Source organism: Nelumbo nucifera, chromosome 8, assembly GCF_055504915.1.
Source record: "Nelumbo nucifera cultivar China Antique chromosome 8, China Antique-T2T, whole genome shotgun sequence".
NCBI lineage: Eukaryota > Viridiplantae > Streptophyta > Magnoliopsida > Proteales > Nelumbonaceae > Nelumbo > Nelumbo nucifera.
In genome coordinates, this window is record NC_142656.1 from 18,827,165 (window position 1) to 18,845,518 (window position 18,354).

General features: G+C 38.0%; 1 protein-coding gene across 2 annotated transcripts in view; it reads left to right on the top strand.

Annotated features, from left to right (window-relative positions):
- Window positions 1-17,003, top strand: part of LOC104588527 (adenylate kinase family protein) — a 35,926-nt gene extending 18,923 nt beyond the window's left edge. The window contains exons 8-20 of one of the 2 annotated variants that reach the window (XR_733812.3): window positions 526-578; window positions 717-845; window positions 2,036-2,071; window positions 2,172-2,252; window positions 2,341-2,479; window positions 2,686-2,765; window positions 2,868-2,933; window positions 11,536-11,565; window positions 11,646-11,755; window positions 16,091-16,228; window positions 16,340-16,369; window positions 16,454-16,551; window positions 16,643-17,003. Coding sequence is in view for 1 of the 2 variants with exons in the window: in XM_010246491.3 (XP_010244793.1) it covers window positions 526-578; window positions 717-845; window positions 2,036-2,071; window positions 2,172-2,252; window positions 2,341-2,479; window positions 2,686-2,765; window positions 2,868-2,933; window positions 11,536-11,565; window positions 11,646-11,755; window positions 16,091-16,228; window positions 16,340-16,369; window positions 16,454-16,478 (917 nt within the window). In the remaining variant the exon portion in view is untranslated. Of the gene's footprint in view, window positions 1-525; window positions 579-716; window positions 846-2,035; window positions 2,072-2,171; window positions 2,253-2,340; window positions 2,480-2,685; window positions 2,766-2,867; window positions 2,934-11,535; window positions 11,566-11,645; window positions 11,756-16,090; window positions 16,229-16,339; window positions 16,370-16,453 lie in introns of both variants that reach the window. The other variant, XM_010246491.3, reaches the window with a different exon arrangement.
- Window positions 17,004-18,354: the final 1,351 nt, after the last annotated feature.

The window sequence follows — 18,354 nt, forward strand, 5'->3', positions numbered from 1 at the left end:
TACTGTTTTTTTGGGAGGGGGTTAATTTTCAAGGGGGAATTTTGTAACTAATGAATTAAAAAGTAGCAACTGAGGGATGCATAGCAGTGCTAGCCAATTCTGAGGCATGCCTGGCACAACATGTATATTTCATTTTCAATTATTTATAAACTGATCAGTTACTGATAAAAAATATCTCCTATGATTTTGGAATTGCAGTTTTATGTAATATTTGTTAATCCTTGTATCTATGGATTTCAATATTACTTTGCGTTTTCCATATGGGATGGTCACTATGTATTACACAACATTTTTGGCAATACTGAGGGTGGGCCTTGGTGCAATGGTTGGGTGCTCCATTGTAACCTGGGCTACCAGGGTTCAAATCTTGGAAACAACCTCTCTGTACGTGCAGGAGTAAGGCTGTCTACATCTGTCCCTCCCCAAACCCCGCAATGGTGGGAGCCTCATGCACTGGGCTGCCCTTTTAGAACTTTGAATTTTTAAACCATCAAATTTATCTCATTTTGCCTCTTTTTTATTTAGGAATATCAATTCCTGAAAGTGACATTCGTTCAAGTTTGGTGTCTTCAAGTCCGGTATGTAATTTCTTTTCCCTTGTTAATTGGATGGTCAGTAATACTCTGCTTTCAAATATTCCCATATGTCAAATTGTATAAAATGAACCCGTAACTCCCACAGCTTGGTTTTTCCTTATTTTTGAAAGCTTCTTCCAGGATAATTGGAGAGGAATTCCTACTCGATTGAATAATATTCCTCATTCTAGAGAAATAAGAAAGTATTTCTATGATGATGTGCTACAAGCTACCCAAAGGGCCATTAATGATGGAGGAATTCGATTGAAGGTCAGATATTTCTCACCTTGGCTTTTAGATGGGAAGCCAAACTACTGAATCTGTGATTCCATTTAGTAGTTACCCTTGATTTTTCAATGTTAGTAGTTCATTCTATTTATTTTGTTAAATGCATTGGGTTCCTCATGGTACTCTTTCATGCATGTACCTTCTATGAATGATAAGTTTTGAGGCTATTACATATAAAACATGTAATCATCTCAAGAATTATCAAGCTATGCTTTGACTGAATAATCATGTTCTATAATTTGGTTAAAACAAATATGTGATGTAGGATAGATAAGAACTCCCCAGCACCAGATACAACTATTTCCCCTAGAATGACACCTCCCATAAACTCAAAACTCTAAAGGAGGGCACTGGCATAGAAACTAATCCCATACTATCAATTTCCAGATGTTACAGTAATGCATCACACTGAAGCCACAACTAACCATGGGAACAACCATGAAGCATGGACAATCTCAAACACCACAAAATTGTAACCTTTTACTCCAACCCCCTACAAGCCCCTAAAATTACAATAGAATCAATTACATTACTTCTCTGGACTTTATCCCCACTAGAAAAACTTGTATCCTTAACTTCATGTATTGAGGGCCCTCTTTAGCATACCTTCAATCTGAAACTGAGTTCAGATCTCACACTTTCAACATTAGGGTCAAAATGACATTATTATATAACTCCTTGTTTTATCCCTTTTATCTGCCTGCTTTGAAAATCCAGATGCACGTTGATCCCCTTCGGTGAAGCATGCTGCCGGCTTCTAACTCCAGACTCCTAAATCACTTGGAAAATCTAGTTGCTAATTCTACATGTATTGTATGAGGATCATGCAATATACATTTTCTTTTCTTTTCTTTTTTTTTTGGGTGAGGAGGGGCATTGAAACTGGTGATATGTGTAACCCCAGTAAAATAGAAAACCTAACATTGTCCATTTTACTCATAGGTGAAAAATGGTAATAATTTTTTATTTTAGTAGTATGGCCCATGCAAGTAAGCAAAGCTGATAAGGATGAGTCTTATATACTGGTTTATGGTTGTTATTATGTTCCAATCCATACTCAGTTGTTTCAAGGAAATCCTCCCTCCCCTCAATTAGTTTATAATTTATGAAAATTCTGCTATCAGGAGTCTTTTAAATTTAGTTTGAGTTTACATGACAATTTGTATTGGCAGGTGGAAATTAGCATTCCAGAGCTGAATCCAGAAATGGTAGGACAGTTTATCTGTTTATTTTCTTTTTTTTTTCTCTTTCTTTCTTTGGTGGAGAGGAAGGAGGGCCTTGTGAATTAAAACACCTTATCATGCACAGGATGTTTATCGAATTGGTACTTTAATGGAACTTGTTCGGGTTCTTGCTCTTTCATTTGCTGATGATGGAAAACGTGTGAAGGTATATATAGTTGTTCCTTGACAGTGAAATCATGGATCAATGGAGAAGCAGTTGATAGTTTTTGATTGATGAAGCTTTTACCTTTCAGGTTTGTGTTCAAGGATCAATGGGAGAAGGTGCACTTTCTGGGATGCCATTGCAGCTTGCTGGAAGTCGAAATATTTTGGAGTTCATGGATTGGGGGGATTATGGTGCCAAGGGGACCTTTATCAACATTGGTTCTATAGGTTTGGGACCCAGATTTTATGTGAAAATTTTAATGTAGTTTAGTTTATACTAATCATAATTCATTTCTCTTAAACATGTTAATTCATGATGGATGTTTGCTTCATTCCCAACATTCCTTTTAAATGGATAACTAAGAAAATGTGCATATATTATGGATATTTTCCTTGTCCAAAAATCAATGTAGCATAAATGTTTATAATTGTAGGTGCGAAAGAGGTTAGTGAACAAGATGACATATTTATTCTGGTGGCACCTCAAAATGCTGTTGGAAATTGTATTATTGATGTGAGTAACTTTCTCTCCATAATGATTTTTGGAGTATGCGCACTACATGTTCTAGTTTTGCCTTTTTTTTCCCTTTTACCAATTGTAAGGTTGAATATGCAGGATCTAAAAGCTATGACTGATGCTGCTGGTAGCAAACCTGTTATTCTTATCAATCCAAGGCTCAAGGTTGTATTTCTTACAGTATTTTAATCACTTAACTTTATATTTCATGCATTATATGAATACCTTTATCTGTGCATATACATTTGTATGTGTGTAAATGTATCAAACATGCATGTGATAGTTGGTGCAACCTAAAGTGCATCTCAATATAAAGATCAATCTACAAACAACCATAAGATCATCATCATTATCTAAGCCTTGTCCCAATTATATGGGTCAGCTACATAAATCTTGTTTCACCATTCCTTTATGTTCAGTGATATTTTCTTTTTGAAAAGGTTGTAATCATTCATGGAGAGAGAGAGACGAGAGAGAGAAAGAGAAGAGAAGAGAAGAGAGAAAAGAGGAGAAGAGGAAGATATGATTGAGAGACACGAAAAAAACTATTCTGGCTACCGCCAGTTTAGTTATTTATATTAACTTAATATAAAAGGAATGGGAGATTACAAGTATGCCCCTGGTGGCACTCCTAGTAACAAACTAATAAGAAAGAAAGAAACTAACTGGCTGACAACATCTTAAGCTGACAACACACTAACAGCACTCCCCCTCAAGTTGGGCTGAATATGTCTATCATGCCCAGCTTGTCACATAACTCATTGTTCCGCGAGTATGGAAGTCCTTTTGTGAGGACATTAGCGAGTTGTTCCTTGGAGTTGACATAAGGGATGCAAATTTCCCTTTTTTCCAATTTTTCCCTTATGAAGTGTTTGTCCACCTCGATGTGCTTGGTCCTCTTATGTAGGACAGGGTTGTTGGCGATGTTTATGGCTTCCTTGTTGTCATAGTAAAGAGACATAGGATTATGAACAACAACTCCAATCTCCCCTAGAAGATTTTTTAGCCAAAGGACTTCAGCCACCCCATGTGTCATAGTTCTATATTCAGCTTCAACACTTGACCTTGCTACCACACTTTGTTTCTTGCTTTTCCAGGTCACTAGGTTTCCTCCCACAAATGTGCAATACCCACTTATGGACTTTCTATCATCCACAGCACCTACCCAATCAACATCTGTAAAGACTTCCACCTTTAGGTGATTATGTTTACTGAATAGTAGACCTGTTCCGGGATACTTTTTTAAGTATCTAAGAACTCTCTCTACTGCCTCCATGTGTGGTTTCTTAGGAGAGTGCATGAATTGGCTTAGAACCCCAATTGAATAGGCAATGTCTGGATGGGTCATGGACAAATAAATCAACTTTCCCACTAACCTTTGGAACTATTTCACATCTTTCAGAGGTTCACCATCACAGTCACCCAACTTGTGATCAACATCCATGGGAGTATCTGCTGGCCTTGCGCCTAATTTGCCTGTGTCTTGTAATAGATCAAGGGTGTATTTCCTTTGAGAAATGAAGATACCTCTTTCTAAGCGGGCAACTTCAATTCCAAGGAAATACTTCAGGGGACCTAAATCTTTCACTTCAAATTTAGATGCAAGGAATTGTTTCAATTTTTGTATTTTTGAACTCCAATTTCCTGTAATGATGATATCATCCACATAAGCTATCAATACAGCAACCTGTTCCTGACATCTCTTCACAAAGAGTGTGTGATCAGACTAACATTGTTTGAAGCCTACCTGCTGAATTTCCATGTGAAACTTACTGAACCAAGCTCTGGGAGATTGTTTTAAACCATAAAGAGAATTTCTTAGGTTGCACACCTTATTTTCACTTCCTTTGGCACAGAATCCAGGGGGTTGAACCATGTATACTTCCTCCTCTTGGTCACCATTTAAAAAATCATTCTTTATGTCCAGTTGATGCAATTCCCAGTCAAGGTTAGCAGCTAATGATAGGAGGACCCTAATTGAGTTTATCTTAGCTACTGGAGCAAAAGTCTCATCATAGTCAACCCTGTACACTTGAGAGTACCCTTTGGCTACTAATCTTGCTTTGTACCTTTCAACTGTCCCGTTTGCCTTGTGTTTAACTGTAAACACCCACTTACACCCCACTGGGTCTTTCCCCCTTGGAAGATCCACCAATTCCCAAGTTTGATTTTTATGAAGGGCATTAATCTCCTCCTTCATAGCATCTGTCCATTCAGGGCATTTTAAGGCTTCTACAACATTTATGGGAACAGGAATGCAATCAATTGCAGATAAAAAGGCTCGGTATGAGGGGGAAATGTGATCATAGGAGACATACTGGGTAATGGGGTGTTTGGTAGTGCATGACCTAACTCCCTTTCTTTGAGCAATAGGAATGTCAAGGTCATCCACAGTAGGAGTAGGAGTATCAGTAGGTGCAATAGGGTTTGGGCTTACCTCCTGGGAGTCTAACAGTGTTGGTTGCTCAATATTTGGCTGCTCCACATCTCTATCACATTGCTGATCTCTACGGTGTGTACATTGGAAGACACGAAAGGGAGCAAGGTCCAGAATAGGAGGAAGAGAGACTTGGTGGACCTGAACTTGCTTTTCCTCTTCCACACTACTACACTCCCCCTGAGGAGAAGCAGGGAAGAACGGTTCAGACTCAAAGAAGGACACATCCATAGACACAAAAAACTTATGACTAGCGGGATCAAAGCACCGATACCCTTTTTGAGAGGAGGGATACCCCAGAAAGATACAAGGAATGGACCGAGGGTCTAACTTACCTCGAGCCGGAGACAAATCATGGACAAAGGCACGGCAACCAAAAACTCTCATGGGAATGGAAAATAAAGGGGACTGAGGGAACAACAACTGATGAGGGGCCATGTAGTTCAGCACTCTGGAGGGCATGCGATTGATGACATAAGCAGCTGCAAGTATAGCATCCATCCAAAACCTTTTTGGAACATTCATGTGTAACATCATCCCACGAGCTACCTCAAGGAGGTGTCTGTTTTTTCTTCTGCAACACCATTTGGTTGTGGTGTTCTTACGCATGAGCTCCTATGAATAGATCCGTGGGAGGCAAAGAACTCATTGAGCTCGCCATGGAAATATTCTTTTGCATTGTCTGATTGGAAGATCTATATTTCAACATGGAATTGCGTAAATACCATCCTCTCTAAGCCTTTCACAATCTTTGGAACTTCGTCTCTACTACGCTTAGGGAATACCCATGTATAGCGAGAGAAGTCATTGATCAATGTGATAAAGTACTTATATCCACCTTTAGAGATTATAGTAGTAGGCCCCCATACATCAGAATACACAACATGAAAATGAACACTTGATCTTTTATTATTTGAGTGAAAAATTGTTCTACATTGTTTGCTCAGCTGACACGTTTGACACTGGAACTCTGACACTGAACATGACTTACATAAAACCGGAAACACAGACTTTACTATTTCAAAAGAAACATGACCTAACCGACTATGCCACAAAAAAATTTGACTCTTATTTGATTGACTATATGACTCTGAGGATGACACCGAGAGACCAACTTTGTTGTCGAGAATGTAGAGACCATCCACTAGGCTCCCTCTACCAATCGTCCTCCCAGAAGTTAGATCTTGAAAAACACATGAACCAGGAAAAAAGGTTACACTACAGTTTAAAGAGTTTGTGACACTACTGATTGAAGGCAAATTTATAGGAAGTTGAGGGACATGCAATACACAATTCAGGTTAAGGCCATGGGGAAGAGATATTGATCCTTGGCCTGCAATGGAGCAAAATGATCCATCTGCAAGCTTCACTTTATCCCTTCCTGACAAAAGGCTATAAGTCTGAAACAAGTTCGACTTACCGGTCATGTGGTTAAAGGCCCTTGAGTCAATGATCCAAGGGGAACCAGTGGTAGTGGTGACATGGAATGCAGAAGCCGCATTACCTGATGTAGATGCAAATGAAGTAGGAGTACCAGTGACTGAACTATCCATCTGTCACAAAGCCCTACCATATGACTCCAAGTGGTCTCTGAAGGAATTCGTGATATCTTCCTTGGGGTCAGAATTAGTAAGGTGGTCCCGGGTAGTACCAGAAACCTGAGTATCTTGGGTTGCCACGTGTTGCATTATGTGTTGTGTTCTTCTTCTTCTGACCTTGCCATTTACCCTGTTCTTGGTTCTTCACTACCCACTTGGGTTTTCCGTGAATGTCCCAACATGTGTCATGTGTATGTTGTGAGTGCCGATAGTGGGTACAAAACAACTTGTCTTTATCATCAGCCTTCTTGGTGTCACTTTTCTTCCCCATGTTGTTATTACTCATTGCAGCCAATGCAACTTGTTGCTCCCCCTCAGTTGTAACCATCACACTCCGCCTACTTTCTTCAGATTGAACAAGGGCATATACCTCGTGAACCAACGACAACTCTTTACTTCCTAAGATCTGAACTCTCAAGGGTTCATAGACAGGGTTCAGTCCCAACAAGAAGGCAAACACACGCTGCTAAGAAACCAGCTTCCCGTAGGCCTTAGTATCATCATCATGTTTCCACTCTATAGCCTGATAATGATCCAATTCTTTCCATACAGAAGTAAGGGCTGAATAGTAAGTAGACAAGCTACGATTTCCCTGTTTACAGGTTGAGGATTCAGCTTGCAACTGGTAAACCTTGGCATAATGCCTTTGCTCATAATAGGTGGTTTTGGCCTGTTCCCAAATCTCACTAGCGATGTCTGCCCTCATAAAGTTCTTCTCCACATCAGGTTCCATGGCTGCAAGGAGCCAAGACATCACCATACTGTTTTCTTGGTCCCACCTATCATGTTCAGCTGTCTCACTCTTGGGTTCTTTCACCCTTCCATTTATGTAACCAGCTTTTCCCCTTGCTGTTACATAAAGTTTTACACTTTTAGCCCACTCCAAGTAGTTTAGACCATTTAAAGGGGTAATGGGCATGGGAAACATCATGTTTTCACTACCCATACCAGTTGTGCTGCGGGTTGGTGTAATCCCCGATGAAGTTGAATCACAGTTTCATTGAGGAAAAAGGAAGGAAGGGGAGGAGAACTGACCGAGAACTCTTTAGGTTGGTTTGGGGACTCATTGATAGGGTAGGTGACTCTAGTAGCAGGGTACAGGGACTAGGAGGCAGAAATAACTTATTCTTACCCCCATGTCAAACCTAAAGATAATTTCTTGGAATGTTAGGGGGCTAAACTCGGGAAGGAAGAGAATGCTCATTTGCTCTTTTTTGAATAAATGGCAGCCAGATGTGCTGTGTTTACAGGAATCAAAACTTCAGCAGGTGGATGCTTTCTTAGTAAGAAACATTTGGGGTCAAAGGCGTTGTGATTGGTTTGCTCTTCTAGCTATAGGCACGACAGGTGGAATTCTGGTGATTTGGAACAGTGACACCATAGAAGTAACTGACGACCGGATCAGGGAATTTTCAGTCTCTTTGAAATTTAAGATGTTAATTGGGGGCTTCTTGGGATTGTTGACCTCAGTTTATGGGCCTATTGATGCTGGTAACAGACCCAGATTTTGGAATGAGCTAAATGCATTCAGAGAGGGAGACGACTCCACCCCTTGGTGCATAGGAGGGGATATTAGTACCATCAGATTTTCCTCGGAGAAAAATGGACAGGCTAGAAGAGACAGAGGTATGAGAGGCTTTGCAAGTTTTGTACAGTGGTGGGGATTGATGGACTTGCCTTTGGCTGGTGCTAATTGTACTTGGACAAATAACCAGGCTGCTCCTTCCTTATTAAAGTTGGATCGCTTCCTTATCTCCCCTGACTGGGAAGACAGCTTCCCCAATCTAATCCATTTCAGACCATACCCCCTTCTCCTAGACAGTGGAGGGATGCCTCCTCCATGGGCCCTTTTAGGTTCGAGCACATGTGGTTAAAAGAGATGGTTTCATGAACTTGATTCAGGGATGGTGGGTAAACATGAATTTCATGGGTTCATCTAGCCATGTTTTCCATCTAAAACTGAAGGAAGTGAAACAAAAAATTGAAGTTTGGAATAAAGAAGTTTTTAAAGGAGTTGAGTCCAAAAAGCTAAGTATCTTTAGAAAATTGTTGACCTGGATTTGGAGGAGGAAAGAAGCCCTATGAGTGAAGAAAACAGGAAAAAAGGTCCCAAGCCAAGCTGATTTTGGATAAACTTTTAGTTCAGGAGGAGGTTACATGGAGGCAGCGGTCCCAGGACCTATGGATGAAAGAAGGTGACAACAACACTGGTTTTTTCCACAAAATGGTTAATGCTAGAAGGCACATAACAGTATTAAATATTTGAAAGTAAATGGGAAGTGTTGGAAAAGGACAACAGAATTAAAAATGCCGTAGTGGGTTACTATTCAGATCTGTATAAAGAAAGGTGGAAAAAAAGGCCAAGATTGGATGGTCTTGATATTAACAGAATTTATGAAGAAGATGCTGCTGATTTAGAGAAACCTTTCTCAGAGGAAGAAATCAGGGAGGCTATCTTTCAAATGGAGGGGGATAAAGCCCCAGGCCCAGATGGCTTTACTTTGGAGTTCTATAAACTGGGTTGGCAGTTCATCAAGCAGGACTTGCTGAAGGTCTTTGCAGAGTTCATCAAGGTGTCTCAACTCAACTTTTATCACCTTGGTTCCTAAGAAGGAAGGGGTCTTGGAGTTGAATGATTACAGCCATCAGTCTCTTAGGGTGTGTTTATAAAATACTATAAAAAGTTTTAGCTTCAAGAAGAGGGTGATAGGCAAAATCATCTCTCCCTCCCAAGGTGCTTTTGTAGAAGGGAGACAGATTCTTGATGGGGTCCTCATTGCTAATGAGTTGTTGACTCACGTAGAAGGGAAGGTAGAGAGGGGTTGATTCTCAAGTGAATATAGAAAAGTCTTTTGATCATGTTGGTTGGAATTTCCTGGACTATATGCTCTCCAGAATGAACTTCAGTTCCAAGTGGTGAAATTGGATCAAGGTCTGTGTTACCACTCCCACTTTCTTAGTCCTCCTCAATGGTGTTTCCTATGGAAGATTCAAAGCTCAAGGGGCTTAAGGCAAGGAGACCCTTTGCCTCCTTTCCTTTTTAATATAATAATGGAAGCCTTAAGTAAGCTCACCTGTAGGGAAACAGATAGTGGTCTCCTTCATGGGTTTAAAGTTGGTGAGAGAGGTGATCAGATCTCTTTACTTCAATTTGTTGATGACACCATCTTCTTCTATGACTGCTCTTCTGATCAGCTGGTTTCTTTGGGTTACATTCTTAGATGGTTTGAAGCAGTTTCAAGTCTCAAAATTAACCTATTTAAGAGTGAATTATTGAAGACAGAGGAGGGTCTTCCTGATCCCAGTATGACTTACCTTGGCCTTCCCTTGGGAGCCAAAAGCAATTCTAAGAAGATTTGGTATCCGGTTATTGACAGATTTGACAGAAAACTGTCAATGTGGAAATCTAAATACTTATCAAAAGGAGGTAAGCCCACTCTTCTTATGGGTTGGGTGGAGGGATAACTTCAAGTTTAATATAGTGAGCTGGAAATCAGTGTTCAAATCAAGGAGAACTGGTGGTTTAGGAATCAGAAATATTAAAACTGTTAATAAGGCTCTTCTTGGTAAATGGTGTTGGAGATTCAGCAAAGAGAGGAATAGCCTCTGGAGAAGAACCATTGCAGATAAGTATGGACTCACAAATCTGGGGTGGGACTTGGGTCCTAGCCTTCTCCCAAGGGGATGTGCCTTGTGGAGCAATGCTGTCTCTATCCTTCCTGACTTCTTGAAGTGGATTAAATGCAAAGTTGGCCAGGGTAATCACTTTAAGTTCTGGTCTGACAATTGGTGTGGGGACACTGCTTTAAATGAAAGGTTCTCCTCTCTCTTTGATATTGCACAGGATAAAGATGTTATGGTGGAAGACTGATTTGAATTGATGAATGGTGAGATTATTTGGGGCCCTACTTTCAGAAGAAATCTTAACGAGTGGGAAATTGGTCCACTAACAGATCTTTTAAGTCATTCATAGTATCAAGCCCAATCCACAGTCAGATGATGAAAGAATTTGGTCTTGGGAGGCTTCTGGCACTTTCTCCTCTCAGTCCTTCTACAAAAACATTGTGGCTGGTCAAGAAGGAGACTTCCCTTGGGCTATAATCTGGAAATCCCATGCTCCTTCAAAAGTTGCCTTCCTGGGAAATGGCTCTATCCTGCAATGAGGTTCCTAAATCCTCTAATCGCATTTTTATTCACTGCAACTTTTCTCAGCAGCTTTGGGAAATGGCTCTATCCTGCTTTGGGGTTTCTTCTTGCCCACCTGGTTCAGTCCTACAGCTTCTTCAGGGGTGAGGCAAGCTGCTTTGGAGGATTTTTCCAGATGCTATCCTTTGGGCCCTGTGGAAGGAAAGGAACATCCGGATTTTTGACAATATTTCCAATGACATAGCTTCAGTCGAGAACAAAGTTTTAGGTTCTCTATATTCCTGTTAAGTGTACAAACTACAAAGAGCTTTCATTGGTTTTCAACTTTTACCTTTTTTGCAAGCTGGATCTTTTTTATCTGATTTCTCAGACCTTTTTGTAAATTCTCAATGTACAGGTTCTCATTGTACATGGGCTGATGTAATTGGGTTTCTTTTGCAATTCAATACTTTACCTTCTTCTTCTTCTTCAAAAAAAAAAAAAGATTAATATACAATAGATTCTTTAGCACAAATATCTCCACCATATTGATTGCGTGTTATAATTTTCTCATTCTTCTGACATTTGTTCTGTTTTTCAAATTTAGGATCTACCTGGTTCAAGTGGCATTATGCAAGTAAGTGCAAACTTTTAGGTGTGACTTATTGTTAACAAAACTTTACCTTGTAGTTTCTAACTATATCATTTCTATTGCAGACAATGGGGAGGGATAAGAGGTTGGAGTACGCAGCATCATTCCAAAGTTGCTATTTCTTCCGACTTCTTTACTATGCTGGAACTCAGTACCCAATTATGGGTGCTCTCAGGTTTGATAGTTTACTTTTACTATTATTCTCTTCATTGACTAATATTTTGGTTTACTTTTATTTTTTTTATGCTCTTGATAAACTCTAGGTAAATTTTGAAAGAAACTTGTGTTAAAAACTTTGCAATTCTCACTTTCTTTTGATAAGTAAGAAGGATTTATGATAAAAGGAGGGAGATCTTCCCTCAAAATGTAGTTAAATAAGGTCTATAGATTATAGATTTAGTATACTGGTATTCCATTTTTTCAGTTTTTTGGATAATAAATAAAAAGAAAATTTTATTCAAAGAAAAAAAAGAAATTACAAAAAATAGGTGATAAGTTGTCACCCAAAATAAATACAAATTAAATATCACTACCCTCCAATCAATTTTGAAGTACAAATTTGAGCCCCTGCTCAGATTTCCCAACAATAAAAAGCCCACCATATGCCTCTTACAAACCTCCCACCATAACAAAAATCACACTCAGCATTCAAACTGAAATCCTTCCCCCAAATTACAGTTAAAACAAGAAAAACAATCTTCTTCAACACTTAATCAACATGAAAAGGGAATTTCTTTTCTAATTCCATGAACTTTTTTCTTGCAAATTCCTCCCCTCCCAAGAAAACCACCCCTAACAATTTGCTTACTTGGACATCCATTTCAACAATTGTTTCCGTGTCAACATTCTTCTCTATCTCCCTCACTCTATCCAAAGCCTGCTTGTTGTCTTCATTTGGATTTTTATCATCTTCTCCCCCATCAATGCTCTCTTCCTCCATCTCTTCCACTTCCATTCTGTTTCCTTCATTTTGAGCAACAGAGCTCATTTTCAATTTACTCTTATTAACCTTTCTCTGAACTTTGTTGATGGAGCTATTCTTCTTGTGGCGAAACTGCTTTTTATTTTTGTTCTTGACACCCCTATTCTTATACCCTCTATTTATTAGAGGGTCATGCCCCCAGAAGACCATCTTTCAGACGATGAAAGACCTTAGTGATATGAACTAAGTTCTCATTATGGTTTGTTCTGTATCTCCTTTGAATTGTCATCATTTCTAATCCCTTCATCTATTCATACCATCTTTTGCCATACTAAATCGACTCCTAGTTTGCCTGCAAACACCTCTGTAACATCTCTTAAGGAGTTCAACTCTAACTCTTCTCCCAAATCATTAACAAAGACTTGTTTCCTCTTTCTTCCCCTCATTTTTATCTGACCCAATCTTTTCCAACTCTGCAAGTCCAGCCTCAAAGTCAGGTACCAGTACCACAACAACCTCCATTAGGCAATCAACTTTTTCTAAATCAGCCTGATTTCGTTCCAAGCCAAACTCAACAATTTCTTAATCCTCCAACACCATTGAGGTTCTGTTGCTTGGAGATGTCTCAGCTAAGTTGTTTTGATCCAAGAAAGCGCTTGTGTCCCCAGCGAGCGAACAACTCTGATTCTTTTAAACGAGTTTCAAAGTCCTGTGTTGTTTATTGATCTAAAAGAAAGTCACATGTTGCTTTTAAACGAGCGAACAACATCTAAGCTTCCCTGAAATTGGAGATCCTTCCCTCCTTGAATAGAAAGGGAGTCATTTTATGAGTTATTTTTGTAGAAAGGGGCTCAGAAAAAATTAAACAAATGAAGGAAGCAAGAGCTTCCTGAAAGTTTTTCTGGTTAGGATGTTATTTTGTTTTGGTGAAAAATCAAGGGTGTACCGGGATTTTTACTATTGATTTGTATTCTCTGTCTGAGGAGTGGGTGGATGTATACTAGTGGGTGAGTTGTTTTTGTAGAAAGGGGTTCAAAAGGATTAAACAAGTGAGGGAAGCAAGAGCTTCCCAAAAAGGTTTTCTGGTTGGGATGTTATTTTGTTTTGGTGAAAAGTCAATGGTGTACCGGGGTTTTTATAGTTGATTTGTACTCTCTGTCTGAGGAGTAGGTGAATGTCTACTAATGGGATCATTTTATGAGTTGTTTTTTGTAGAAAGGAGTTCAAAAAGATTAAACAAATGAGGGAAGCAAGAGCTTCCCTAAAAGGTTTGCTGGTTGGGATGTTATCTTGTTTTGGTGAAAAGTCAAGGGTGTACAAGGAATTTTACAGTTGATTTGTATTATCTGTCTGAGGAGTGGGTGGATGTCTATTAATGGAATTAATCTGTTATTTTGTGTAATGTTTCTACTTTTATGGTTCTTTTTAATATTGTTGAGTGGAAAATGTCTATGCTTTAAGGTTATGGAATGAGATTTTAGTTTCTTGTATTTATTTTTGTGATGCCTTACCAATTTAGATTGTTTCTTATTTGTGTTTTATGAAATTTGTTTTTACCATGAAAAAAGGGGAGGGAACCAACTTTGACATGGCCTCCCTTGTTTCATAAATGGATTCTTGATTGGCTACCTTTTGTATCTTAAATGGAAAAAGACTAGAAAAGTTACCTGATCATGTGAATACCAGTACTTGATATCTGAGAAAATCATACCTTGATGGTAAGAATTTCTGAAATTCAACTAGAATAAAGTTGAACCTAAAGTTAATTGTATGGCATTACCAAAAAAAAAGTTAATTGTATGAACAGTAAATACTATTCATGAGTACTTTAGACAGGAGTGTCAATTGGACTGGATTTGGTCCAATCCGGTCCAGTCCAATGTGAGTCCATTACAAATGGACCTGGTCCAATCCAGTCCAATGAATATTTTGGACCATTTTGGACTGGTCCAGCGACTGTCCAATCTGTTCAAATTCCTGTTAATTTAGATTGGTTTCAACTCAAACCTGGTCCATTGACACCTATTTTTTTGTCTTCTATCAATGGACCAGATATTGGCTCAATCCAATATAAATTCATTATGGATGGACCAGGTCCAATCAATATGTCATATTGGCCCGTCCAGTCCATCCAAATTCAAAATGTCTTATTGGTCCGTCCAATCCATCCAAATGGATTTTGATTTGGATGGAATCCAACCCAAAACCGGTCCATTGACACCCCTAACTGTAGCTACAGCAGCAAAGAATAAAGGGAAGTATACCGACAGTTGACTTTTAGTTTGCAGCCTGTACTGATGTGTATTGGAGATCGCCAAAATCTACAGTGCGCTTGAATCAGTTGCAAGAAAATTTAGAAATATAGGACTTCTACTGTGTGCAAGGTCAAGACTAATATGACTACAGAATTTAGAAATCAGAACAAATGGGTTAACAAAAGCTTTCTTTATTAATTCCAGAAAACACACTAACAATTCAAATCCTGACCACATACTCCCTACTGAACCTATCTGTAAGACTATTTCCTACTTGTATTAGGACTGGAAATAAATGAAGGCCAATTAATCCCATTTTAAGGTCAAACTTGTACAACAAGTTATCACTATTGATTCCTGATTACAGTGAAATCTGGATAAAGTGTACAAAGTACCTCAACCAATCCTAATCAAATTAGGGCTCAAAATGAAATAGAAAATAGCAACTTAAATCCAATTGATAACCTATAGAACTATTAGCAACACTAAACAAGTTAAATAAACTAAAAGAAATTCTTCTTTTGAGAATGCCACCACTTTGTTTGATGACTTGAAACTCCATAACATCCTCCTATATGGCTCTTTCTCCAAAAATAAAAAATTATTAACACTCATCTTGACAAGTCTTGTAGGAACAATGGAGAACAATTTACACTGCTTCACATGGATTAATCGTGGACACTAGGGGTGCATCAACATATACCCTTAATAACAGTGACTATGCCCCTTAATCCATAACCTCTTTGATTTCTCTTCATGTCTTGGCATGAAGCATACTGGTAGCTTCAGAACTACAAACCATATATATTGAGAAAGTCTTGCATGTATCTAATAGTTCTCCTTGGTGGTGGCAAGAGCTGGGAAAAACAGTTTAACCAATTTTGTAGTGCGTTTTAAGGGGTCAATATTCATTTTCCCCACACCCATGGCAATGTGTCATGTGCAGGAAGCTCCTAAACAACCAAAGTTTTTCACTTTTTAAGTGCTTCCAAGTGGGAAATATAACATACCAACAGGGACTACTTTCTTTTAGTTTCTATTTTAGAAAATTCTAAAATCTAAATGGGGCTTTGGAATCCTTCATTTTTTATGATGATTAATTGTGTCATCCGTCATGTAAGACTTCTTTTCTCCTTTGTGTTTTCTGAATGATTTTGAATAGGAGTCTAGTGTGATGTTAATTCCATATTGATATCTTACTGAATTAGAAGTCTGATATTTCCAAATTATAATATATATTTTCCTATTTCTTTTTTCTTCTTTTTAAACTCCAGCATGTCCGTCATTACTGAAATTCCCAAGATTTGTGACTATAGCCACTTCATGATTTTAGGATGTCCTATCCATACCGATATGAACTCTATAAGCGGGTTGATGAACCTTCTGGGAAGGAAAAGTACGTCATTCTTGCCACATTTCCGGAAAAGCCAAATGTTGATGAAATTAATAACGCTTTCGAAGGAAAGCCAAGGTAATTCCTCTCATCTTTTCTAGTTATTATTAAAAGGCGATCTTTTTTCTCTACCTCCTGATTTTTGAAGCACATGTCTTGATACACTGTTTTTTTTACGAACATCCACAGAAACCAAGAAAAAAGAGCCTCAGGAATTTGGTGAGAGAACTTAATGTCCTTATTCCTTAATGTTAGAAGTGGTTTGCTGTGTGAACTGGTTTAACTTGTTTATTTCTGTTGTAGGGGTTTCTTGAGTGGCATTCTCTAAGTAAAAGGAGTAAAAGGGGGTATCATGCTTGTAATTATTACAATTCCCTCATGCAGATCTCTATGATAAAAGGGTATGGTAAAGGCAGGGGTTATGTCTGTGAAACAAGTTAGTCTCATATTTCAGTTGATTCATTTAGAGTTTATTTTCATTTTTGTTTTCAGGAATCTTGAATTGTGCACTGAAAACACATAAGAAGTGTGCACAATATATTTCACTAAAAGGTAGGTAAAGTTACCTCCTTTTTGTTTCCTCTTGAACATATTCTTGTGCAGGTGGTGCAGATATGTAAAAGAATTTTGTATCTAATTCAATGAAATGATAGTTTTACTGGCTAACGTTAACCTTGAAGTAAAAACTTCAGTATCTATACTGCATGAAAGGAAGAGATTTTTCTTTTTTCTTGGTAAAAGCTTGTTAGTTAATATGTTGTCAGACATTTCACACTGAAATAGGGAAAATCTGCAATATGTTAAATGAGAAAGACAAAGAAGAATAATTGTCATGATGTTTTATTATTCTTTCTTTCTTTCTTTCCTCTCTCTCTCTTTGCGAATAAATAAGTCATCTGGGTGCCTGTGGCAGCTCATTCTCTTAGATTGCTGGGTCTGCCAACTTGGCCCAATTGCTCTCTAGAATGTTTGTTACTTGGAGTGATTTATATTCTTGGCCTTGCATAGCAGAATTATCTTGTGGTGTACACTCCATACTTATTTTGGGTTGGTGACTACTAACTAGGTTTTGTACCCTTTTTCCTTCACTTAATTGAATAAGATTTCTCTTTTATCAATGATAAAAGAAAGAGAAAACATGATGTTGACAATGATATGATAATGGTGATCATAACAAAAATTAGAATAGTAAGATGATAAAAGGATTAGGTTGAGAAAATGGTGATTTGGGTAGATAAAGGATTAAGAAACCATGAAAATACCTCCAAATTCTACATGTTTTCTAATTTTGTACTTTAGTACTATTGTCAGCCTGTGAAAATTGAAATAGTTTTCCGCGGGTTTCGCAGAAATCTGGCTTGCAAATCAGACCTTCACAAAATTTCCAACTTCCCATTTCTGGTTCACACCATGTATTTCCAGAGCATTTGTATTTAAATTCGTATTTTTTAACTTGCATAAAACCTTTAGGTAGACAGATTTGAAGTCCAGTTAAATTCATTAATATTCAAATTCAAGTTGAATCTTATTCATCGGATTTAAATCAGATTTGGATATTGAATATCATTAATAAATTAAATTAAAATTACCAGAACATTATATTACCATCAATAAAATAAATTAAAATTAAACTTCATTTTTTATATCATCAGTAAAATGGCTTGAAATTTACTTCTATTACAACGCAACTGTTTTAGTAAACATACAAAATTCAAACCAACTTTATCGTTACATATTAATTTTGTGCAAATAAGCATAAGAATTCCATCAACTTCATTAATATTGGCTACTACCCTAAATTTAGAATTTTCTTTTCATTAGATCATATTTCATGGTGTACTTGTACTTGCTATTATCTTCAATTAATCGCATTCACTTCTTCTGATGCATGGATGTACCATAGATTTTGCATATAAATGTAAATGCTGACACTAAATATTAACTGATGGGATTGGGATAAAATCCAAGTTCAATACAACTGTTAGGCTCAGTTTAGAAGGAGTACAAATGCAAATATGTGGAGTACAAAATCTTATGTTTTGTATTATTTTATATGTATTTGCACCGTACATATTTGCATTTCTACTCTTTCGTTTTGGGCCTTAAAGGATCCAATTTAAATTGTGTCAATCAGATACAATTTGCAGCGCTCCTTAAGGGAGTGGGCCAAGTTCCTCTCTCTCTCTCTCTCTTGCCTTCATCTC